Below are 26283 nucleotides of genomic sequence, written 5' to 3'. Positions count from 1 at the left end.
AACACAAATACACTAGTCTCGGCCTGTCAAAAAAACAAATCCACCCTCCCCCCTTAAGAGCTCACCGGAGCCAGAGTGTCTGCCGGCAATCAGCAGCTCGCCGCACCTGCCCTGCGCCCAACTTCCGGTGTTAGCGCCCCGGGCTGCCGGCTTAGCGCCTAATGATAGTCGTGCATCGCCTGTTTTAGCGCAGCAGCAACCTCTTAGGGCGATGCAACTGAATATCGGTGATGTGGCCTCGACTTTGCGCCGGGCGCAAACTTTAGCGGCCACCTGACTTTACCGCCCCAAAAGTGGCTATAATGAATTTCTAGGCCTTAGTGTGGAAGAGGAAGCGGAACCTGTGGAGCTTTGGATATGGTGGAGTTTATGAAGGTTGGAGGTAGGGAGACCAACGAGGAGGATGGGAATGGAGAAGTCATCCCTCAAACTGATGGCACTGACAGGGGTTTCAGCAGCAGTTAGGAAGAGTCATGGGTATAGGGGGCAATGTTTCAGAGGTGAAAGAAAGAAGTCTTGGTAATGAACCAGTCAAGGGGAAGAAAAAGCTCAGAGTTTGAGCACCACTAGATTTAGCTTGAGATGGCTGCTACAATTAAAGCTCATTCCAGATACTGTTTCTTGTGCCAAGTATAAAAATCAACTTGCATTAGCAAAGTTTCACTGCCTATGAACTGAAACATGACTTTATGCACAAAATAACCTGGGACAGCATGTTCCAGGCAAACAATGAGCCCGTTATCGGACACCAGATAGTATGTATGAGTTCCACTATGTCTCACATTACTTTAGAAGATGAATGAGTCAGCTATGCCAAACACTCTTCATAACAGTCCTTTAAAAAAAAATTGTCCTTGGGATGTGGGTGACACAGACAAGGCCGCATTTATCGCCCATTCCCTAGCTACTCTGAGAAAGGCAAAAAGACTAAACTATCAACAGGATAGAGTTTTCACAAAAGCAGCAAGAATCTGGAGACCGGAGGCAGTTCACAAAGAGTTAAAGAGACAACCCAGTGGGCCCTGGCAGGAGAGGCACGGGGGCCCTGGAATGCAAACTTATTCAACTTGGACAGCCAGTGTGAGCAGCAAGCACATTATGATCAGGAACTGACTTCCGCTACTCTGCCTCATCAACCTTAGAGAAGCCTCCTTACTATGCCAGTGTTTGTCTTTCATCATTTAATTTATAGCATTGATATAGATGATTTGATAAGTGTGAATCATCGTGAAGCCTCGTGTCAGACTGTGAGGTGTCTGTAGGGGCCTAGAGAGAAAAAAATTCACTACATCCGAGACTTTATGGCTTCTCTGAATAAGATTGCCAATTTGTAGGTACTTTTGTGTTGTGGAACTGTGTCCATCAGGACCTGAGGTAAGACCGCCAAACCTCATTTCATGCAAGACCCTTTTAGCTGGTGGAGGGAAGACATTCATCCCATCTGTCTCGATTTAAATCTAGTTCCGACAAGGGACAGGACAGTGTGCTAATGCACTCCACCAATCCCAATCTCTCCATCCTGTCTTCATTCTCAAAGAATTGCAATATAAGCACAGCCTGATTTTCATAAACAATGTTGACTTGGCCAATGCTGGGCTGGGGAATTAATGCTGGCTCCCATTTAGCATCCAGAGTGCCCTGAACAGTTAAATCAACTTTGAGTAAAGATAAAAAGTGCTCAAGAACTGCAAAGGACCCCTGCCCTGAGCACATTTTAAACCTGGCTCGACAGGGCATTAGAGTTATACTCCATGCAGTGACAAACTGAAGGGGTGCGAGACTGCCTCCTCCAAGGAGCTTCATACCGCTTCTCTCTGGAGTCAGGTCAGGCCTATCTCAGTTGTTTCACTGCCATCTTAGTGTTGCTGAAAAATGGCAATCACTTTGCAAGGACACTAAAGTATAAACACACCCTAAGAGTTTAGGCAATCCTTAACCCAGTATTTTGATAATGAAATCTTGTTAGTCACATATTTCGAATATCATTCAAGCTACTTCTGTATATTTTTGATCATAAGCACCTTTCTTAATTCATTAGTTTGCCTCAGGTAGATGTGATTACTTTATTATTGAATATTTGTTAATAAAATGCATTTGTAAATTCATTCATCACAGAAACAATCATTTTGATTTTGTACATGACATAGTTACAAAAATAATCAAAATTGAGTTAACATTTTAATGTTTACCAGTATAACAGACAAGTAACAAATATTTACAGTCTGTATTTGCCAGGTTAGCAAGCATTTGATCATTGGGTGGATACTAGTGGCTTAGTTCTCAAAGATCACTGTTGTTTCTTAAGTGCTGCTTTAATTATAATTATTTGTAAATTCAAATTCTAGGTGGGACAGAGCACATATGCATCTTTCGAAATGATACAAATCCCAACTGAAAGCCAGCATAAGCATTATCATGTACAAGAGATGTTTTAAATCTATCAGAATGCATTGCCATCTCTTCTGAATAAGTGCAGAATATTCCAATTACATGATAAGGATATTTGGCGGTGATATCTGAAGCTACAGGAAAACAGCTGCAGATGTTCAGAATCCCTTCTCTTCAGAGGAAAGTACATCTTTCAGGCTAGCAGCTGGAGATCTGCTTACAATTTTAGAAGAAGCAAAGACGAAGGATTTGTAATAAGGTCGAAATTTTGCATTATAAAATATATAGCAGTATTAAGAAATTCTTAAAAACCTAGCAGATTAATTTCCACAGGTGTTTTCCCATTTGTCCACCATAACTTCGGCAGAAGAGGCAATGAAACTCTGGAAAAACAGCAGAAATTCACCCCAGTATGTTTAGATGTAGATTTCTATAACAACTTTAATGCCAAAAACCTATCTGTGATATCAGTGGACTAACAATTAATGCATTCATATAGCACTCATCCATCTATTTTAACACAGCATCCATCTATTTTAACACAGCATTAACTTGGTTATTTTAAATGGGTTAAAGTCTCTGTTAAAATAGTAAACAGAGGAATGTCACATGAATGCATTAAGCATTCATCCACTGATATTATCAACAGTAATTTCTAGGTAATGACTGGGAATAATGAGAGGGGAAGATGTAATGGGGAAGACCTACTTTGGTCTATGTGTACTGACATTATAAATTCATTCAAAAAGAACATATTTATGATTTCACTACACACTTTGGCCTGAGCAATTTATCCTTTTTGCATCTAGTCTTACTATGTGAAATAAAAAAGCAATATACATTAATTATCTGATTTGTGCACTGAACCATAAACATGGCTGGTGCTTCAGTGGCCATTTTATAGACCTCCAGCAACTTGCTCCTCACTTCTGGGGATAAGACATAGTTGTATGAATTAAGGCACCCTTAGGTGACTATACCACAACTGATCATAGCTTAGCAGAATGATCCCAGCAGTTTTGATAGCTGTCCTTAACAAGTGCCACCCTCCTATGGTGGGATTCTACCTAAAGGTGCCAGTTGTGTAAGTGTAAGTTCATTTAGAGTGAGATCTGCTTGCTGAAGTGCTATACATGTTACTTTACTGTAAAATTAAGGAAAAGTAACAGGCATTATTGTTTTTCTTGCAGTGTTGACTAAAACAGCCTTCATTTTAAAATACAGCAATGCAAAATCATACATGGACTTCATTATCATATCCAGTTATATATGTGTATCCACTAATACAAAAGCAAAATACTGCGGATGCTACATGTGTATCCACTGTGATTTCAAGAAGTCTTCTCCTGGTATGTAAACACATCTAAGTCAGCCTTCTTATGTCCCACTTGTGTCAATTATAATGTGTTCATATATTTGTGTACTTCCTTTAAAACTTGAGGCAAACAAAAACTCACGGTTGTTTGCTAATACATGAGTGAATGCCCTTGGAGCCTGGATGATGACTTCATTAAATTTCACAAATTTTCCTTTGACTGTGTTCCATTTAAAGATCTCAGTAAATGAGTAGTCATTTCCCAGAATGGCGTATTGCCATTTGTTTACTTTAAGAGGCTGCAATACCATGGATCCTCGTGATGGAAAAGTCTGTGCTTCCACAAACATGGAGCCATCCCATTTCATTATCTTGGAGTCACCAAGGAATCTTGTTAAGCAAATATATAAATTGTCTTTGATTTTAAAATGTTTGACTGCATATACATCTTCTGTCTCAGGAATGTCAATACGCCAAACAAATTCTTTCTTCCCTATGTTCCATTGATAGACAATAGGGCGCTGGGAACTACTTAACAGGATTAAATGTGGTTTGTTAGCTATTTCAAGGTACTCCACATCTATATCTCTGTGCCAATGATGCAATGACTGATGAGAGTAAAATCCATTTCCATTCCATTTATATACAGTTGTAGTCCCACCCTTTGAGCTATCTGCAATAATGAAGAACCATTCTCCTTCTATTTGAAATGATTCAATGTCATTTGGTTTTCTGATTTTTAAAACGTCTATATCCTGGATTTTAATAAACTTGTCGGCAGAAATATCCCTTTTGTATATGTGGGAGCCACCAAAGAGCTGGGCAACAACTACAAACAGCTGGCCCTCAATGATCAATGGTTTACAGAATACTGTTGAAGTGCCTGTGTAAAGAACCAAAAGAAAATCAGAAACAATGCACAAAGAAACAGTAATGCTCTTTTCCACTTTAAATGAGAGGCATTCATACCAGTAATGTTGTCGAAATTCCTAAAGACCATTTCTACATGATCCCATTCAAAGATGCTGCAGTTCCCAGCAAAAGGTTGCGCAATCGCTACATAAATATCATTCATGTAATTGAAGCTTTCAATTGATATAGACTGAAATTTCAGAGTCTGGTAAACAACAAAATCTATGAAAAAGAAAAAGTACCATTTATTAATTTTAACCATTCGTCAAAAGTTAACCATTCATGCATTACTAAAGGTAGGACAGGAAAATTGAGTTTTTCTATGATCTTCTCCCTTAATTAGTTCACCAGCTTAAAAAATTCTGGGTGAACTGAAGTTTACCTTTCAATGAAATTAGTTTTTGTAAGGCTGCAATAACCATAAATTGGGGCAAGCACCAGTAGACCCTAAGGGAAGGACCATTAGGCACTGAGAAAGCACCAGTGGGCACTAGGGGAAGGACCAGTGGGCACCAGGAAAAAGACCACTAGGCACTGGGGGAAGCACCACTAGGCACAAGGGGAAGGATCACTTGGGGAAGCACCAATAGGCACCATGCACAACCTCACTCTATACTGCTTGGTAATATCTACCAAAAGATAAACCACACTACAGTCCTGTGGTGAGAAAAAAGTAATAAAGAATTTTATAAGTATATAAATAAAAGCAAAATAAATGATTAATAAAAAAACTAAAAGGAAAAGAAGCCTGTTTGTTCTAAGAGTGTTGGACTCTAATATGGAGGGCATGGGTTCAGACAGGCCCGGCAGGTGGAGAGCCAGCTCTTTATACTGGACTGATGTCCTATGGGGGTACTTGCAACTGATGGGTCTGGTTGCAGCCCAACCATTGTAAGGGTTGGTAGGGCTCTTTAGCCTTAGGTGCAGACCACCTAGGAGAAGGTACTGCGAAGATAAAAGTCGTGAGGAATGCAACAGTAAACCACCTCAGCCAATCTTCCCTCGTAAGTGGCTCAAGAATCTCATCCCTAGGGCAGAACATAACAGACAAACTTGTACGGTAATGCACATTTAGAATGAGAACAGAAAATAAGCATTCTGAAGTGGCCATTTTTTGAGGCAGGTCAGTCTAAATGTAGGGCCTAGCCCCACAGGGATGGCTCCCCAAAGGGGAGCCATTACTAGATTTTTCTGGCGAGGTTCTGCCCCACCCAAACCAATGTTTAAAACAAAATTAACTAAAATGATCAAATTGAATTAAAATGGTAAAATAAAAAACAAATTACTCCAAAATATCAATATAGTAGCAAACTGCTTCATCTGGGATTGCAGGAGAGAGAAAGAAATGCTGAGAATCAGATCCACAACCATGTACTTCTGTTGATGAATCGTATGTCAACGTTGATAATTGCTATGGAGGCATCTACTGGCCAGATCAGTCTGCCTCCCACCCGAAGAAAGACCGATGGTGGAAGCCAACAGCAGGGATCTAGAGATAAACAGCATAGGGGAAGCACCATAAAAATTATCAAACAATTTTAGTTCACCCAACTTTGTCTGAAATCCATACATTTCTGGACCCAGGGCAAATCGAATTTGGAAATTCTAATGCTAGCACTGCTCATTATACAAAAATATTATTGAGTCTTATTGAATCACCTGCAATCATGCAGTCAAATTCTTTCAGTGCGAGGCTACTTATCTTTGGTTCCTTATGCTCCTGCACTGGATTTGCACAATGGATCTCATCAACTGTTGCATTGGTGCTAGTCAACCATCCCACCAGCCATTTCAATTTGCAATCACAGTGGAAAGAATTGCCTCTAAGATCTCTGTGAAGAAAAGCAGTTTTAATCAGTGACTTATGAAAATTGCATAGTTAAATACTGCTATAATATTGCCTGATATTAATACGATATGATCTTATATTTTTTCAAAACAACAACTTGTATTTATATAGCACCCTTAACATAATGAAACATCCCAAGGTGCTTCACAGGAGTGTTATAAGACAAAAAAATTGACACCAAGCCACATAAGGAGAAATTATGCAGATAACCAAAAGCTTGGTCAAAGAGGTAGGTTTTAAGGAGCATTTTAAAGAGGAAACATAGAAACATAGAAACATAGAAGATAGGAGCAGGAGTAGGCCATTCAGCCCCTCGAGCCTGCTCCGCCATTCAATGCGATCATGGCTGATCATCCAAATTCAGTACCCGGTCCCTGCTTTCTCCCCATACCCCTTGATCCCTTTAGCCTTAAGAAATATATCCAACTCCTTCTTGAATATATTTAATGAACTGGCCTCCACCGCCTTCTGTGGTAGAGAGTTCCACAGGTTCACCACTCTCCAGGTGAAGAAATTCCTCCTCATTTCTGTCCTAAATGGCCTACCCTTTATCCTTAGACTGTGTCCCCTGGTTCTGGACTCCCTGACCATCGGAAACATCCTTCCTGCATCTAGTCTGTCCAGTCCTGTCAGAATGTTATAAGTTTCAATGAGATCACCTCTCATTCTTCTAAACTCCAGTGAGTACAAGCCCAATCGATCCAATCTCTCCTTATACGTCATTCCTGCCATCCCAGGTATCAGCCTGGTGAATCTTCGCTGAACTCCTTCCATGGCAAGAACACCCTTCCTCAGATAAGGCAACCAAAACTGCACACAATACTCAAGATGTGGTCTCACCAAGGCCCTGTACAACTGCAGCAAGACATCCTTGTTCCTGTACTCAAACCCTCTCGCTACGAAGGCCAACATACCATTTGCCTTCTTAACCGCCTGCTGCACCTGCATGCTTACCTTCAGCGACTGGTGCACAAGGACACCCAGGTCTCGTTGCACTTCCCCTTCTCCCAATCTATTGCCATTTAGATAATAATCTGCCTTCCTGTTTTTGCCACCAAAGTGGATAACCTCACATTTATCCACGTTATATTGCATCTGCCATGTTTCTGCCCAATCACCCAACATGTCCAAATCATCCTGGAATTTCTCGACATCCTCCTCACAGCACACACACACACCCAGCTTTGTGTCGTCAGCAAATTTGGAGATATTACATCTAGTTCCCTTGTCCAGATCATTTATACATATTGTGAATAGCTGGGGTCCAAGGTCTGATCTCTGCGGTACCCCACTAGTCACTGCCTGCCATTTGGAAAAAGACCCGTTTATTCCAACTCTTTGCTTTCTGTCTGCCAACCAGTTCTCTATCCAAGTCAATACCTTGCCCCCAATCCCATGTGCCTTAACTTTACATGCTAATCTCTTATGCGGGACCTTATCAAAGGCCTTCTGAAAGTCCAGATACACCACATCCACTGGTTCTCCCTTATCTATTTTACCAGTTACATCCTCAAAAAATTCCAGTAGATTAGTCAAGCACGATTTACCTTTTGTGAATCCATGTTGACTTTGTCCGATCCTGTCACTGTTTTCCAAGTGCTCTGCTATTACATCTTTTATAATGGACTCTAGCATTTTCCCCACTACCGATGTCAGGCTTACCGGCCTGAATTCCCCATTTTCTCTCTACCACCTTTTTGAATAGTAGGGTAACATTAGCTACCCTCCAATCCATGGGTACTGTTCCAGATTCCATCGAATGTTGGAAGATGATCAGCAATGCATCTACTATTTCTAGGGCCACTTCCTTAAGTACCCTAGGATGTAAATTATCAGGCCCTGGGGATTTATCGGCCTTCAATCCCATCAATTTCCCTAACACCATTTCCTTACAAATACTGATTTATTTCAGTTCCTCCCTTTCATCAGACCCTATGTTCCCCGGCATCTCTGGGAGGTTATTTGTGTCCTCCTTTGTGAAGACAGAACCAAAATATGTATTTAGTTGATCTGCCATTTCTTTGTTCCCCATTATAAATTCCCCTGATTCTGACTGCAAGGGGCCTATGCTTGACTTCATCAATCTTTTTCTCTTCACATATCTATAAAACCTATAAAAGGAAAGAGAGATAGAGAGGCAGAGATGTATAGAGGTGGACAGGGAATTCCAGAGCTTAGGGCCCTGGTAGCTGAAGGCATGGCCACCAATGGTTGAGCAATTAAAAGCAGGGATGCTCAGCAGGGCAGAATTAGAGAAACACAGATATCTCAGGGGGTTGTGGGGCTGGAGGAGATTACAGAGTTAGGGAGGGGCGAGGCCATGGAGGAATTTGAATACAAGATATGAGAATTTTAAAATTGAGGCGTTGCTTAACTGGGAGCCAATGTAGGTCAGCGAGCACAAGGGTGATGGGTGAACTGGACTTGATGCGGGTTAGGACACGGGCAGCCGGGTTTTGGATGACCTCAAGTTTACGTAGGGTAGAACGTGGGAGGCCGGACAGGAGTGCATTGGAATAGTCAAGTCTAGAGGTAACAAAGGCATGAATGAGGGTTTCAGCAGCAGATGAGCTGAGGCAGGGGCGGAGACGGGCAATATTACAGAGGTGGAAATAGACGGTCTTAGTTATAGTGCGGATTTGTGGTCGGAAGCTCATTTGAGGGTTAAATATGACACCAAGGTTGCGAACAGTCTGATCCAGCCTCAAACAGATGTTAGGTAGAGGGATGGAGCCAGTGGCTAGGGAACAGAGTTTGTGGCGGGGACCAAAGGCAATGGCTTTGGTCTTCCCAATATCTAATTGGAGAAAATTGCTGCTCATCCAGTACTGGATGTCAGACAAGCAGTCTGACAATTTAGAGCAGTGAAGGGGTCGACAGAAGTGGTGGTGAGGTAGAGCTGGGTGTCATCAGCGTACATGTGGAAACTGACATTGTGTTTTTCGATGATGTCGCCGAGGGGCAGCATGTCAATGTGAAATAGGAGGGGTCCAAGGATAGATCCTTGGGGGACACCAGAGGTAACGATGCAGGAGCGGGAAGAGAAGCCTTTGCAGGTGATTCTCTGGCTACGATTAGATAGATAAGAATGGAACCAGGCGAGTGCAGTCCCACCCAGCTGGATGACGGTGGAGAGGCGTTGGATGACAGCAAGGAGAATACTTCATTTATTTTATTCATTAAACCAGTGTCCCAAAGTTTTGTTTCACATACGTAAGTGTCAGTAGTAGGCTTAATAGTAGCACTCTCGCCTCCAAGTCAGAAGGTTGTAGTTTCAAGACCCACTCCAGAGACTTGAGCACAAAATCTAGGCTGACATGGAATGCCGTCTTTCAGATGAGACGTTAAACTGATGCCCCGCCTGCCTTCTCAAGTAGATGTAAAAGATCCCGTGGCACTATTTCAAAGAAGAGCAGGGGAGTTCTCCCCAGTGTCCTGGCCAATATTTATCCCTCAACCAACATCACTAAAAACAACAACAGAAAATGATGGAAACACAGCAGGTCAGGCAGCATCATGGAGAGAAAAACAGAGTTAACGTTTCAGGTCGATGACTCTTCATCAGAACTGGAAGTAACAGATTATTAAGCAAGTGTGGGGCAGGGAAAGGGAGGAGGGGAGGAAAGAACAAAGGGAAGGTCCGTGATAGGATGGAAGGCAGGAAAGATTAAAAGACAAAAAGGATGATGGTGCAAGGCAAAAGGAGATGGTAATGGGACAAGTTAAGAAACAAAAGATGAGTCTAGATGAGGTGTAAATGACGATGGCAGAATCATCAACCGCTGCCAAGTGAGAGAAAAAAGAAAACAAAGGGGCCGAGGTTATAGTCTGAAATTGTTGAACACGATGTTGAGTCCAGAAGACTGTAAAGTGCCTAATCGAAAGATGAGGTGCTGTTCCTCGAGCTTACGTTGAGCTTCATTGGAACAGTGTACGAGGCCGAGGACAGAGAGGTCAGAGTGGGAGTGGAGCGAAGAATTAAAGTGACAGGCGACCGGAAGCTCGGGGTCATGCTTACGGACTGAACAGAGGTGTTCCACAAAGCGGTCACCCAATCTGCGTTTGGTCTCCCCAGTGTAGAGGAGACCGCATCTTGAGCAGCAAATATAGTATACTAAATTGCAAGAAGTACAAGTAAATCGCTGTTTCACCTGGAAGGGGTGTTTGGGGCCCTGGACAGTGGGGAGGGTGGAGGTAAAAGGGCAGGTGTTGCAACTCCTGCGCTTGCATGGGAAGGTGCCGTGGGAAGGGGAAGAGGTGTTGGGAGTGATAGAGGAATGGACCAGGATGTCGCGGAGCGAGCAGTCCCTTCGGAATGCTGAAAAGAGGGGGGAGGGGGAGATGTGTTTGGTGGTGGGATCACGCTGGAGGTGGCGGATATGGCGGAGGATGATCCGTTGCATGTGGAGGCTGGTGGGGTGAAAGGTGAGGACAAGGGGAACCCTATCATGGTTCTGGGAGGGAGGGGAAGGGGTGAGAACAGAAGTGCCGGAAATGGAACGGGCACGGTCAACAGCTGTGTCAACCACGGTAGAGGGGAATCCTCGGTTGAGGAAAAAGGAAGATATATCGGAAGCACTAGTATGGAAGGTGGCATCGTCAGAACAGAGAACTGGGAGAATGGAATAGAGTCCTTACAGGAAGCGGGGTGGGTGGAAGTGTAGTCCAGGTAGCTGTGGGAGTCACTGGGCTTATAGTGGATGTTTGTCAATAGCCTATCCCCAGAGATGGAGACGGCGAAGTCGAGGAAGGGAAGGAAAGAGTCGGAGATGGACCATGTGAAGGTGAGGGAAGGGTGGAAATTGGAAGCAAAGTGAATTAAATTTTCTAGTTCAGGGCGAGAGCAGGAAACAGCACCGATACAGTCATCAATGTACTGGAAAAAGAGGTGAGGGAGCGGACCTGAGTAGGACTGGAACAAAGAATGTTCCACATATCCCACGAAAAGGCAGGCATAGCTAGGACCCATGCGGGTTCCATAGCAACACCTTTAATTTGGAGGAAGTGAGTGGAGTCAAAGGAGAAGTTGTTCAATGTGAGAACAAGTTCAGCCAGGTGGAGGAGGGTGATGGTGGATGGGGACTGGTTGGGCCTCTGTTCAAGGAAGAAGCAGAGCGTCCTCAGGCCATCCCAGTGGGGGATGGAGGTGTAGAGGGACTGGATGTCCATAGTGAAAAGGAGACGGTTGGGGCCAGGAAACTGGAAACTGTTAAAGTGGCGGAGGGCATTGGGAAAGTCGCGAATGTAGGTGGGAAGAGACTGGACAAGGGGAGAAAAAATAGAGCTGAGATAGGAAGAAATCAGTTCCGTGGGGCAAGAACAGGCTGAAACGATGGTTCTACCAGGGCAGCCCTATTTGTGGATCTTGGGAAGGAGGTAGAAGCGGGCTGTGCAGGGTTGGGGGGGACTATGAGATTGACAGCCATGGAGAGAAGATCTCCAGAGGAGATTTTGCTATTGTATCACTAAAAAACAGATTATCTGGTCATTATCTCATTGCTGCTTGTGGGAGCTTGCTGTGCACATATTTGGCTGCCGAGTTTCCTACATTACAACAGTCACTGCATTTCAAAAAGAGTACTTAATTCGCTGTAAAGTGCTTTGAGATGTCCTGAGATTGTGAAAGGCGCTACATAAATGTAAATCTTTCTTTCTTTTTACCCTGTTTAAAGTAATTTTGTTTTGGTATGAATAAAATCAGTGCCAATAACATGTGAATTCACACCTTTACCTGTCTTGGATCTCGCAATCATTACAATAGCAAATAGCTGCTGATAGGCATTTAATCTGTTTAACAAGCCTACAACAATGTAATCCTTGACTCAATGCTTCAGAAGGTAATGCTCATGTCCCACTCTGTGACTGGAGCATATAATTTCAGAGCACTTTCTTTCTTTTTACCCTATTTAAAGTCATTTTGTTTTGGTATGAATAAAATCAGTGCCAATAACATGTGAATTCACACCTTTACCTTTACACTACTGAGGGAGTATTGCATTGTCAGAGGTGTCATCTTTCAGATGAGACATTAAATCAAGGCCTTATCTGTTTACTCAGGTGGATGTAAAAAATCCAATGACACTATTTAAAGAAGAGTATGGGAGTTATCCGGGCCAATATTTATCCTTCAACAGCATTGCCAGAACAGATTAACTGGTCATTCAACTCACTGCTGTTATTGAGATCTTGCTATGTGCAAAACAACAGTGACCACACTTCAAAAGTAATTAGATAGCTGTAAAGCACATTGGCATGTCCTGAGGACTTAAAAGGTGCAGTATACATACAAGATATTTCTTTCCTTGCTTAAGCAGCATAAATACTGTGAGAAAGCTGTACTGCAACACTGCAACTTTCCAAAACATTGAAAAGGGTACAGTTAAGAAAAATTCACTTTGAAAATTATGCCTTGCAGGCATTACTTCATGGGGTACAGCAGTGCAGAAATTGGCTCCTTGAATCAGAGACAAATTCAGAGAAGCCAGGCATGGCACAACATAGAGGAGGTGAATTCTGTTTCCAAGGCCCATTGCACCTGGAATAATTTGAGGAAGAAGTTTTCTGATCTGAGGAAAAAGCACCCAGGTAAGGAGTCAAAGCAATGGTACATTTCATAGTACGTCATGAATGGGCATCCAGGCACATGTTGAGCAAAAGTGGAAATCTTGATTGACCAAAACTATTCAGAAACCAAAGATCCTGACCAATTGCCTTAACATTTTTGGGAAATTACATCTCAAATGGACTGCATAAAGCCCTATGACGTAGTAGAAACATGGAAACATAGAAGATAGGAGCAGGAGTAGGCCATTCGGCCCCTCGAGCCTGCTCCGCCATTCAATGCGATCATGGCTGATCATCCAAATTCAGTACCCGGTCCCTGCTTTCTCCCCATACCCCTTGATCCCTTTAGCCTTAAGAAATATATCCAACTCCTTCTTGAATATATTTAATATATTGGCCTCTACTGCCTTCTGTGGTAGAGAATTCCACAGGTTCACCACTCTCTGGGTGAAGAAATTCCTCCTCATTCCTGTCCTAATATGCTCACATTCACATAACTATTCCACCATGCAGCCCTCACACTCCCTCTCACTCTGATGCTTTGAACACAATTGACAACACACAGGGAGGGCCCTTGGTCTTGCAGCCTCACACCATCTTTGTCTCCCTCTAAGTATCTATGCTATGCAATCTCTACACTCACTCCTTCATTCTCACTCAAACTCCACTTGTCTCCCTCATTGCAGGAAAAGAGAGCTCACAACAACAGAGAGTAAGCCAGGACTGGAGGAGGCCCACCCTCAATAGCCCACCTGACCCCCTGGGAGGAAGGAGTGCTGGAAATTGTCGGGGCTGTTGTGGCTGCGGAAGCTGGGGAAGGAGAGACAGGGGCATTCCCACAAGCTGGTGACAGAATAGTTTTCCATCTCTCTCATTGACATAGCATGAGTCGCTGTTATGATTCTGAAGCTACATCATTTGGGCTTATGAACATCTGCAAAATCCAATGTGCATGTAACCTTGGCATCACATCTCTAACTCTTTCCTTTACTCCCCCACAGGACCATCCAGAGCCCCCGTCCCCACTGCAGAGGAGGAAGAGGCTGAGCAGCCAGACTCCTCAGAGGAAGCTCCAACCTCTGAGGGCGCAGCGTCAGCAGAATTCAGCGCACCCAGCACCAGCGCAGACACTCACACCTCGGTGGGACCTTCGCGAGATAGAGTAGTGTTGTCACCTGGTGTATCACAGCTCACAAGTGAGCATCAGCAGATGGTGGAGACAGGGACAGCAGTGGAGAGTCCTCGTCGGAGGGCGCAGGACTCTGCCAGCTCAGCTCAGCTGCATGTCGACCCTCTGCCTCTGGGTCCATCCGCAAGAGAAGAGGTGATGGATCTCCATGCACAGATGCAGGAGTGGCATAGTGGTTAGCACTGTTGCCTCACAGCGCCAGGGACCCGGGTTCGAATCCGGCCTCGGGTGACTGTCTGTGTGGAGTTTGCACATTCTCCCCGTGTGTGCGTGGGTTTCCTCCGGGTGCTCCGGTTTCCTCCCACAGTCCAAAGATGTGCAGGTTAGGGTGATTGGCTATGATAAATTGACCCTTAGTGTTAGGGGGATTAAATACGTGGGGTTACGGGGATAGGGTGGGATATGTGTTGGTGTAGGGGTTACGGGGATCGGGTGGGATATGTGTCGGTGCAGGCTCGATGGGCCGAAATGGCCTCTATCTGCACTGTGGGGTTTCTGTGATTTCTGTGATTCTGAGGAGTCTCTGACAGGTTTTGTCTCCAGGGTCGCTGCGAGTGTGGAGTGAATGGGGGAGTCCATAGCGAACAAGAGCAGAGTCTTTGTGGAGTCATTGGCACATGAACGCATCACCACGGAAAGGATGGCAACCTCCGTGGAAAGGATGGCTACAGTAGAGGAGAGGATGGCTATGGCCATGGAGGAGCTAAGTCGCCAGAGTGTTGAAAACATGGAGAGTGTTCAGAATAGACTGACATCTCTGGAGGAGCGATGGTCAGCTATTGAACAGAGAAATCAGACCTTAATGGCAGGCCCTCTGAGTAGGACTGCCATTGTAGAAACAGGTCCCCATGGCCCCCCTGATGTGCAGCAAGCTGCTCTCAAGCCACTTGCAGGCACTGAGGGGGACCAGACCCATGAGAGGGAGGTTGGTGGCAGACCTCAAGGAAGTGGGGGCTCCTCTCCAAGCGCTCACACTTCCATGCCACTGCAGAGCCCTCGGTTAGAGCCCCGCCGGAGTCCACACCCAACGGAGATAGAGGTCTCAACCCCTGCACAGCCGCAGGAGCAGCAGACTGCTGGCGAGCCCTCACAGGCTCGCCATCCCAGAGGACGCCCGCCAAAGGTGTCAAGACAGGAGCAGCAGGAAAGTGAGCAAGGGGCCTCCACATCTGCTGAAGCCACAGGGGAACCACTACGTAGGAGCACGCGTAAGAGGAAAATAAAGCACTAATAGTCACAAGGGTAGTCACTTGGGTGAAATGCCATCAGCTGGTTATTGTAAATAAAATTTCTGATGGCAACTTCTGCAGTTGTGGCGTGTGTCATTTCGCGAATGGGGCTGGAGGTCCTCTAATGCCAAGAGGGGAAGGAAAAAAAGGCCTCCCATGCTTCTGGTAGGTGCCTCAGTTGAGGAAGCGCTGAGTGAGGGTGGCGAGAGGGGCTTCCCAGGAGCTCACACTGGAGAAGTGTGTGAGGCTCCAACCTTCCACAGCTGTGCCTAAGCCTGGAACAAGTTGCCCCAAGCCTGAAACAACAAGGTCCTGCATCCTACAAATGATGTCTGATTAAATCTCTTCTTTCCTGATTGACCTGCAGCTGATAGTCAGCAATCCGATATTGTTCACGCCAGGTTTCACCAGCGGGGTTTCCACCAGGCGTGTTTAACGTGGGAAAAGGCTGAAAATAGCAAGGGCCCCTTAAAATGGCATTATAGATGCCAATTATTGGTGATTAAGGTGTCTGAAGACCACTCCCGCCTGCTGCGGGCGGGACTGATTCGGGTCGGACAGAAACGCCTGGGCAAAAATCAGACGGGGCGGGGAATCAGGCGGGGGGGGGGGGTCGCGACCCCCTATTTTTGCGATTTCCCCCCCCCCCACACGCCTGAAAGCCCGCCTGACGGCTCCAGGAAAATCGGCCCCAATATGTCCAATCACTACACAACAACAATCAACAAACTGATAGAATGCTGAATTACCTAACCAAAATAGCAGAATACAAGGCCAACAATGCAGTCAGGACCATTGCTGCTAAGGCACTGTACATGCTGGTAGTGCAGGCATCAAATAACACAATGTCAGCTAAGTTACAATTAGTGCTGCGCAGCAACCTTGGTATGTAGTGCATGATTCATCAAGAATACACAAGGGTCAGGAGATGGAATTTCCTGAGCGGCAAACCTTAGAGGGCTTTAGCTCACTCTTAAGCCTGTCTTGCTTCTGAACAGATACTGAAATGACTAGAAGCCAGGGAGAAGCAGGCCCCGGGACGTCGGTACCACAGCGGCTAAAGATTGTCGGGCAGGAGTGCGGGAAAGGCGGAGCGAGGCGAGAGCGGACCCTATTGTGATGGCACCGATGAAAATGGCTGCCGTCCTTGCGGGCTCCGTACGTACCGGGCAGCTAAGTGTCCTTTGCTGCTTGGTGCGCTCGGCTCGTTAAGAAAAAAGCATTTCACTGACTGGATTTCACTTGTTGTATTTGGTTATGTGACAAATAAAATTGAAATTGAAATTGAAAAATTGAAATTGAACAGCTCCATTTAAAGAGGTGCTGCAATAGGAGGTCCTATAAAGGTTGGACCTTTTTAAAGCAGGGAGCCATCCTACAGTGAATCACACTACTAGAGCTGCGTGGGTGGACCTGGCCGAAAGGGTCCACGCAGTGTTAGCGATCCACATAAGCTAGGTGCAAGTCAGAAGAAATTTGCCGGCCTCAGCAAGGTTGCCAAGTTAAGTGCTGCTCCCATTTTGCTTCCTTTCAGATTGTTGCCTTACAATTCATCTTACCAGCACTTGACTGTAAGCTTGTTGCTGCATCATGGAGACACAAAGCACAGCATGTGCGAACTGCTGATGCACTTTCCAAATGTATAGTGGTGCCCTTCTTTTTCCTGGGCACTTTGCATTGTCCATAGGTCAAGGCATTTGCCTATTAAATGTGGCAAATGACAAACATAGTCACAAAGTGGCTGTTGCCCATTGCACCTGGGTCATATTTGTCTTTTTTCAGATTCCTGATTCCAACATTTTCCCATTTTTTTTGTAGAAGGCTACAAATAAGAAATGCCAATGATGCAGACCGGGTGGGCGGGGGTGGTTACCTAAGCTGCAACCCTTGATTTCATACACGGAGAGGCTGAGCATGGAGGTAATAATACTCCATGATATTACTCCAGGTGAGAACAAAAGAATTCCCCAAGCTCATGGCTAGTAGCATCCTTTGCTTTTCATTCTTCATCTCACCATTCCATCACACACTGCGATACACTCTATGTTTTGTAATGTAAAGATCTGTTTTAAGGGGGTCTTACCCAATGATCCCTTTAAGCTGCGTGGCCATGTGGCCATGCAGTGTTATAGAGCTCCCGCACTGCCGGCTCACCAGTTTTTAAATGCAAAACCTGCGCATGCACGAATTTTTGAATGGGCCACGCAGCCCGTTAAAGGGGCCATGCGGTCCAAAAAAAATTAGAGGGAACATTGACCTTTAAAAGAGCTGGTCCAGCAAGAGGGCAGGCCATATTCGATTTAATAATGAGCAATGAGCCAGATTGAGTTAACAGGCTAATGGTGCGTGAACATTTATCTAATAGTGACCATAATATGATTGAGTTCAGTGTTTGAAAGGGAGAAACGCAACTAAGGTTCTAGATTTAGGTAAGGCCGACTTCAACGGGATGAGACAGAGACTGTCCACAGTAAATTGGGCAAATCTGTTAATGGGTAAAACGACAGAAGATCAGTGGAAGCTGTTCAAAAAATAATTTAACATAATACCGAATCAGTTTATACCCCTAAGGGGCAAGAGCTCTACTTGCCCAAAAATAAGCCATGAACGACTAAAGAGGTAAGGGACAACATAAAAGTAAAAGAAATAGCATACAAGATTGCAAAAAATAACACAGATCCTGGCGAATGGGAAAGATACAAAGAACAGCAAAGGATGACAAAACAGACAGTAAGAGCTACAAAAAGGGAGTATGAAAAGAAACTTGCAACGGATATCAAAACCAACATATATTAGGAAAAAGAGGGTGGTTAAGAGCAGTGTGGCCCCTTAAAAACTGACAAGGGTGATATTATAAATGAAAATAAGGAAATGACAGATCCATTAAATAATTACTTTGCGTCAGTATTTAAAGTAGAGGAAGAGGATAGTATGCTGGACATCCTAAGGAAACTAATATTGAATCAGAGACGGGGACTCACCAAAATTAACGTAAGCAAATTAATAGTAATGATGAAAAAAATGGCACTAAAGAGTGACAAACCCCCAGGACCAGATGGTTTTCATCCCAGGATTTTAGAGTCATAGAGTCATAGAGTCATAGAGTTTTACAGCACAGAAAGAGGCCCTTCGGCCCATCGTGTCTGCGCCGCCCATCCATCCCTGTCCAGTCTAATCCCATTTTCCAGCATTTGGTCCATAGCCTTGTATGCAATGGCATTTCAAGTGCTCATCCAAATGCTTCTTGAATGTTGTGAGGGTTCCTGCCTCCACCACCCTTTCAGGCATTGAGTTCCACCTTCCAACCACCCTCTGGGTGAAAAGGTTCCTCCTCAAATCCCCTCTAAATCTCCTGCCCCTTACCCTGAATCTATGCCCCCTTGTTATTGACCCCCCCACTAAGGGGGAAAGTTCCTCTTTATCTACCCTATCTATGCCCCTCATTATTTTGTACACCTCAATCAGGTCCCCCCTCAGCCTTCTCTGCTCCAAGGAAAACAACTCCAGCCTGTCCAGCCTCTCTTCATAGCTGAGGCGCTCCATCCCAGGTAACATCCTGGTGAATCTTCTCTGCACCCTCTCCAAAGCAATCACATCCTTCCTATAGTGAGGTGACCAGAACTGCACACAGTACTCCAGCTGTGGCCTCACCAGCGTTTTGTACAGCTCCATCATAACCTCCCTGCTCTTATATTCTATGCCTCGGCTAATGAAGGCAAGTATCCCATATGCCTTTTTAACCACCTTATCTACCTGCTCCGCTGCCTTCAGGGATCTATGTACATGTACATTTTAAAGGAAGTCGGTGAGAACTTTGTAGCTGCCCTAACTATAATCTTCCAAAGTTCTCTCGATTCAGGAATCATTCCTTTAGATTGGAAAATTGCCCATGTCACTCTGCTATTTAAGAACAGTGAGGGAGGGAAACCAGGGAATTATAGTTTGGTTAGCCTAACATCTGTTGTCAGGAAATTACTGCTTTCCCAACAACAGATGTTAGGCTAACCACTCTATAACTAAGGATGGAGTGACTGAACACCTTGAAAATTTTCAGCTGGTCAGAGAGCCAGCATGGATTTGTAAAAGGTATGTTATGCCTGACGAACCTGATTGAATTTTTTGAAGAGGTGACTAAAGAAGGGAATGTTTATGGATGTTACTTATGTGGGCTTCCAGAAGGCATTTGATAAAGTCTCTCATAAGAGACTGTTAGTTAAAGTTGAAGCTCATGGAATTGAGGGCAAATTATTGACCTGGTTAGGAGATTGGCTGAGAGTAGGAATAATGGACAGGTACTCTAATTGGCAAGATGTGACTAGTGGCGTCCCACTGGGATCTGTGTTAGAGCCTCATATATTCACTGTATTTATTAACATTATTAGATGATGGGAGAGAGAACCACATATTCAAGTTTGCTGATGATACAAAGATAGGTGGCATTGTAAGCAGTATAGATGGAAGCATAAAATTACAAAGAGATACTAATAAATGAATTTAATGGGCACAACTGTGGCAAATGGATTTCAATATAGGCAAATGTGAAGTCATCCACTTTGGACCTAAAAAAGATAGATTACTTTCTAAATGGTAAACAGCTAGAAGCAGTGGAGGTCCAAAGAGACTTAGGGGTCTATGTACATAGATCATTAAAATGTCATGGACAGGTACAAAAAAAATCAAAAAGGCTAATGGAATGCTGGCCTTTATATCTAGAGGACGAGAAAACAAGGGGTTAGAAATCATGCTGCAGCTATACAAATCCCTGGTTAGACCATGCCTGGAGTACTGTGTTCAGATCTGGGTACCACACCTTAGGAAGGATGTAGTGGCCTTGGAGGGAGTGCAGCGTAGGTTTACTAGAATGATACCTGGGCTCCAAGGGTTAAGTTACAAGGGGAGATTACAAAAACTAGGGTTGTATTCTCAGCAATTTAGAAGATTAAGGGGTGATTTCATTGAAGTTTTCAAGATATTAAGGGGAACTGAAAGAAACTATTTCCGCTGGTTGGGGAGTCTAGGACTAGGAGCCAGAGCGTAAAAATTAGAGCCAGGCCTTGCAGGAGTGAAGTTAGGAAACACTTTTATACAGAAAGGGTGGTAGAAGTTTGGAACTCTCTGCAAACGGCAGTTGATGATGAAAGAAAAAAGAGAGACTTGCATTTACATAGCACCTTTCACAGCCACCGGACGTCCCAAAGCGCTTTACAGACAATTAAGTACTTTTTGAAGTGTAGTCACTGTTGTAATTTAGGAAACGTGGCAGCCAATCTGTGCACTGCAAGCTCCCACAAACAGCAATGTGATAATGACCAGATAATCTGTTTTTGTTATGCTGATTGAGGGATAAATATTGCCCAGGACAATATAGTGCCTTGGGATCTTTTACGTCCACCTGAGAGAGCAGGCGGGGCCTCGGTTTAACATCTCATCCAAAAGACAGCACCTCCAACAGTGCAGCACTCCCTCAGCACTGAACTGGAGCATCAGCCAAGATTTTTGTGCTCAAGTCCCTAGAGTGAGACTTGAACCCACAACCTTCTGACTCAGAGGTGAGAGTGCTACCCACTGAGCCACAGCTGACAGTCATTGTTCATTTTAAATCTGAGATTGATAGATTTCTGTTAACCAACAGTATTAAGGGATTATGGGGTAAAGGCCCTTGGAGTTAAGTCACAGATCAGCCATGATCTCATTGAATGACGGAACAGGCTCAAGGGGCTAAGTGGCCTATGTTCCTGAATGTTTCCTTCTGGTAAATCATTATCTTTACAAGCAGGTCTCCTCAGTCATGTGACTTGGCCTGGTCCATATGGATGACTTCTTGAATGCCTAAGGTGAAAAGACCCTTGCCTTGACCGTCTCCACTGATCCACCTCTTCCAGGTAGAGAGGGGTGTTCAATGGGTTGGGTACAATTGCAGTTCCCTTGCCAAACACAGCAGATGGGAGATGGGTTGCAGCTTTAAGAAAGTGTATATACCTTCAGTAGTGAAAGCAATAGAAAAATTCAAAGAAACAACCAAATTATTGGATCAAAATATGGGTACTTCCCACAACTAGGAAGCAGACTCCCATTTAAAAAAAGGCTCAGACATGGCTGACTTTGAGGTCTACCATTCAGCATCTGTTTCATATGAGTGCTGAGACTGCAGCACTGTTCAGGCATTGTAAGGCCAGCACTTCAGTTTTTGGGCCCTTAATGAATCTAGTGTGTACCTGATGTGCAGGCCCTCGGTGCCACAGGTACTTTATTGCCAGGAGGACAGCAGGCCTCAATGCTTGATAATATGGATCACCTGTGTCATTAGCACAACTGGCATAGAGCAAGTATATTCACACTTGTTGATAGATATACTGTAGCTCTTAATTTCTCTCTTTCCAGAATAAGAGTAATGCTGAGTAGATATTGGTGAAGATCTATTTTAGCACATTAGTAGATCCTGAAGTAATCCCCTTTCAGCAACACTTAAATTGTCTATATACTGGAGGCTTCTTGTTATACAAAGAAAACATATACAGCATACTAAAATAAAGTACAAAATATTAGGAGGTGCAAGTAACTCTTACGCATTAGTTAATGCATCCAGGTCTTTGAATAAGTCGTTAGGAAGGGTTTGAAGATTATTATTTGCCAAACTTCTGTTGAAAGCAAACAAAAGTGAAAGACAATATATTAGAAATATATAATTTTTAAACTGTTACCTCAGCAATTTTCCCTTCTTCAACACATATTAAAATAACTAATAAGGCTGTGAGGGGAAGTTATGAAAGCTACCCTTCCACATCATGTTTCTCATTCTGATGCTGTAAAATTTTGAAAGACCAGTTGATCTCCTGTTTTATTGAAATTGAGTAGGACTCAGCAGCTGACACTTCTAACTCCACCTGTTCATAAATTCAGTCTTGGGCATGTCAGGAGTCCAGGCCTTCAAGTTAGCTAGAAACTGAAATTTTAAATGTTTACTATTACTGCAACTTTGTTATAGCTTTTACTTACTTCAATTTCTAATTTTTGGTGTAGGACTTTATTAGATGCCTTCTGTAATAGTTGTGAAATTTGTCCCTAATAATCATGCGATCATTAACACCACATCGACCAATCAGAAAGCAAGTAAGACCCCATCTGTCATGTTTCAGGATTTTTTGACCATTTTTCACAGAAGGGATCTGAATGGAGTACTGTTAATGTTGGGGTTTTTAAAGCACAGTTTAAAAGTGTATTTACACAAGTTTTTAAAAAAGGCTCTGAGAAAATAGGCAACTAAAATGTTAATGAGCCAACGTTGATGTTGTTTCCCCACAGGCTGTAAATAACAAGCAATTCATTGGAGTATCTTGGTCATCGAAAAACACTTCACAGCCACTGTGTTGACGTCTTTGATACCTTTCCTGGCTGTGAACGGTGAGAGATAAAATGTACAGATATAGGCAATCAGGGAGGTTTTTGAAACAGAATGCTATGAGACAGTCAAGCAGCAAATGCTGCGAGATGGTTGGGCTGCAGGAGAAAATAGAAATTATCTTGCTTAACTCAAGTCAGTTGACCCACTGATGTGGGGAAGTGTGGTGTGTTCCTCATTTTGTATTATTATATGATGATAAATTGTACTGTCTGAATTAAGTGAGTCCAATCATAACTGCCATTCTTTATCTTATTGTGAAGTAAAGCAGCTTATCAGGGCTTGTCTCAGAGAGATCGAAGAAATGCGCTTGCAAAAGTCATGAATGTCCAATTCAGGTCATAAGGGGGTACTATTGTTACACTATAGTTCAAATAGATAAAGGGAAATGTGATTCATGTCCCATAAAAGTAAAATAGTTGATTTTTGGGTGAGAATGCTGATTTCAATGTTGAGCTGTCTGCTCATACCCATTAAACACTGGGCTGACACTGCTCCAACGCATTTCATTTAGGATGTTACAGTGGGCACAGCAGTGACTATTATCTCATCAGTTAAGGCTGGATTCAAACCGAAGTCTCCGCTCCGAGAGGTAAAATGATAGTGTGTTTTAACTGAGCTTACACTGAAGGTACTTCAGAAAGGAATCTGATTTCCAATTTATGTTTATTTATAGCTTCAATTTCCACTCTAAATCTCAGGCTGTATGCCCATTCTTATTGCAGGTCTAAATCTTGAGACTTCTCTTTTGCCATATTGCAATGACTATGTAACTTATTTGATTACAGAAATTAATATTTTGCTGATACAGCATAACACGTGAGCATGGCATGGATACTGCTAAGTTGTGAAATAATGCAACAACTCAGCAGAGGACAGTGAATGGATGGATTGGGCAGTAATCGGGGAATACTTCATTAGTCAACTGAACTGAACCCTAAGGGGGAGAAATTGGGTGAGTAGCGCCACCTGTTAGCGCCTAAAGAGGCAGTCAGTGGCTGTAGCGCCACTGGCTGCGTCTCCGGCGATATTCAGTAGGGGCGCTAATGGTGGCGTTAGGCATTTGCGCTGCGCCGCCACCGATGATGTCATCGGTGTGCGCAGCGCCCCATTCGTGCCCCGTTCGCGATATTTGGTAGCGAACACCGCAGTTGTGCCGCTCGCTACCCGCGCCCGGTTCACGGGGCCTTACTGTGCCGGCAGCGGCGCAAGTTAAGGTGGAGGTGCGGGGCGGCCGCTTTTTCGGCGGCCGCCTGCCAGCACCTCCGTCCCCGGCCTCCTAACCCCCCCCCCAGCATTGCCGGCTGTTTCCCGAGAGCCCGGCACTTCTCCTTGGTGCCGGGCTCATTTGCCGGCACTCGCGAGCGGGGATCGCGCTGTTGCAGGCACCTCCCCCTTAACAGTGGGAGGAAGGCCTGCAGTACCGCAGCGTGCCGTGCCGCAGCATGTGGCGCTGCGGCACGTTGCGCTGCGATAATCAGTTTCAGCACCCTAAGAGGGACGCGGAGCGCCTCGAGCCTCGCCCCATCTCCCTCGAGGGGCACTGAAACTGAATTTCTGGCGATCGGTATCACACCGATCGGTGCGCTAAATCCTGCGCTTAGCCGACTTTTGCGCCACTTTGGCGCCCCAACCCAATTTCTAGGCCTAAATGTTAGATACCGATCAGTAATCCTCTGTCACCCATGCAGTATTGTGCGGGCTGTTCTTTTACACCACCTCGGTTTAATGTCTCAACCAAAAGACGGTAGCTCCGACAATGTAGCACTCCCTCAGTACGACACTGAAGTGTCGGCCTAAATTATCTGCCTGGAGTGGGACTTGAACCCATGATCTTCTGATTAAGAGGTGAGAGTTGAGTCAAGCTGACATGTAGATTTTATGTACCTTGATTTACAGAAAGCCTTTGATAAAGTACTGCATAGACAGCTACTGGAAAAGATTATATAGTATGGGATTGCCGGCCAGAAAGTATTTTGGATAGGTAACTGACTGCAATCTTGTAGGCAGAGAGTCGCCGTCAATTGCAGTAGATCTAAATGAGGGAGGTCAGGAGTGGAGTTCCACAAGGCTCCAGGTTGGGACTATTGCTGTTCTTGGTCTTCCTTAAAGATTTGAATTAGAGCATTAATTGCATCATTCACAGATGACACAAATGTGTTGGGAATTTAGTCCAGATCAATAGGTAGCAGGAGGATTTGGGGAGGGGAATGGACGTGTGTGTAGTAGATGTCCTTCAATGTGGATAAATGCAGTGTTATGTATTTGGATTTGGGAAACTCTATGCATGTGCATAGCATGCAGGGGTACCTGCTAAAGGTTATTGATCAGGAGAGGGACTGGAGGGTCATAACTGATAAGTAATTAAAGGTCTACAAGGAGTTTAACAAGACTATGAGGCAAGGAAATAACGATTTTAGGTTGTACTGCTAATACAGTATCAACCCAAGAATACTATACTTGGAGTATTGTGTACAGTTTTGGTCCCTACACATAGTGGGGGATGTAGAGGCCCTGCAGAAGGTAGAGAAGATAGTGACCAGAATTATATCCTGTCTTAGTTATCAGGATAGACTCAATGAATTGGGACTATTTTCATTAGAGAAATGCAGACTTCAAGGGGCTATTACTGTGGTCTTTAAAACAATGAAAATATTAGATTCTGACAATTGGATAGGTCATTTGAAATTGATGTAGGACTAAGGGGTCTGCACATAAAATCCCCAGGCAAAGAGTCATAGAGTCATAAAGACATAACGGCACAGAAGGAGGCCATTCGGCCCATCGAGTCCGTGCCGGCAAGAGTTAGAAGTTAGGAAATATTTCTTTATACAGCGTCATCGCACTCTGGAGCAGATTCCCTGCAGTCCTTCCCAGCAGTTTTAATGGGGCCTTTTAGAGGTGAAGCTTCCATCTGCCCATACAAGATCAAATGATCTCCCAGTCTGGTGTTTCATCATCTCTGGCCTGGATGAACATTAGCAGATTAGGGGTCCAAGCCTGGGACACTGCCTGGCCCTTTTGAAGATTTTAAGTTTTTCCTCAGCCCCTTTATAACAGGGGCTGATGGGCACAATGTAGAAAGGTTTCCTAAGGTACCCTGGAAACCCCCCTTCCCAGAATTGAACCTGGCACTCTCCACATTTTGAGGCATCTCTCCTATGGCTGGTGTGGGAGTGAAAGTCCATATTACCCAAACACCTTGCTATTCTTTCTGCGTAATCTGTGAGACCAGCACACGCTGAGTTAAAATATAAAACAGCTTTCTGCTGAGCATGGGTTGTAAATTGGGCAAGAGGATTTTAAAGTAAGGACATTTTCACGGGAACGAAAATATAGAATGTGTAAGAGTCATTCAGCCATATCTGAATATCTCAGCTTGATCACTCTGTTTAGGGAATGAAGAGTTTTATTGCAGCAATAAAACAATTAGAAGAG

General features: G+C 44.2%; 1 protein-coding gene across 2 annotated transcripts in view; it reads right to left on the bottom strand.

Moving 5' to 3' along the window:
* Nucleotides 1-2049: 2049 nt before the first annotated feature.
* The window catches only part of lgi1b (leucine-rich, glioma inactivated 1b), a 38252-nt gene continuing 14018 nt past the window's right edge, over nt 2050-26283 (bottom strand). For both annotated transcript variants that reach the window (XM_085994805.1, XM_085994806.1), the window contains 4 exons: nt 22013-22084; nt 6275-6447; nt 4673-4837; nt 2050-4586 (listed from right to left, as the gene is read on the bottom strand). In XM_085994805.1, coding sequence (XP_085850931.1) covers nt 3766-4586; nt 4673-4837; nt 6275-6447; nt 22013-22084 — 1231 coding nt within the window. In that variant the 3' untranslated portion in view covers nt 2050-3765. The remainder of the gene's footprint in view (nt 4587-4672; nt 4838-6274; nt 6448-22012; nt 22085-26283) is intronic.

This window comes from Somniosus microcephalus, chromosome 8, assembly GCF_052327205.1.
Source record: "Somniosus microcephalus isolate GS21.2 chromosome 8, FLI_Smic_1.0, whole genome shotgun sequence".
Classification (NCBI taxonomy): Eukaryota; Metazoa; Chordata; class Chondrichthyes; order Squaliformes; family Somniosidae; genus Somniosus; species Somniosus microcephalus.
Note: the sequence above shows the minus strand (reverse complement) of the source record. Positions and strands in the feature narration are given on the sequence as shown.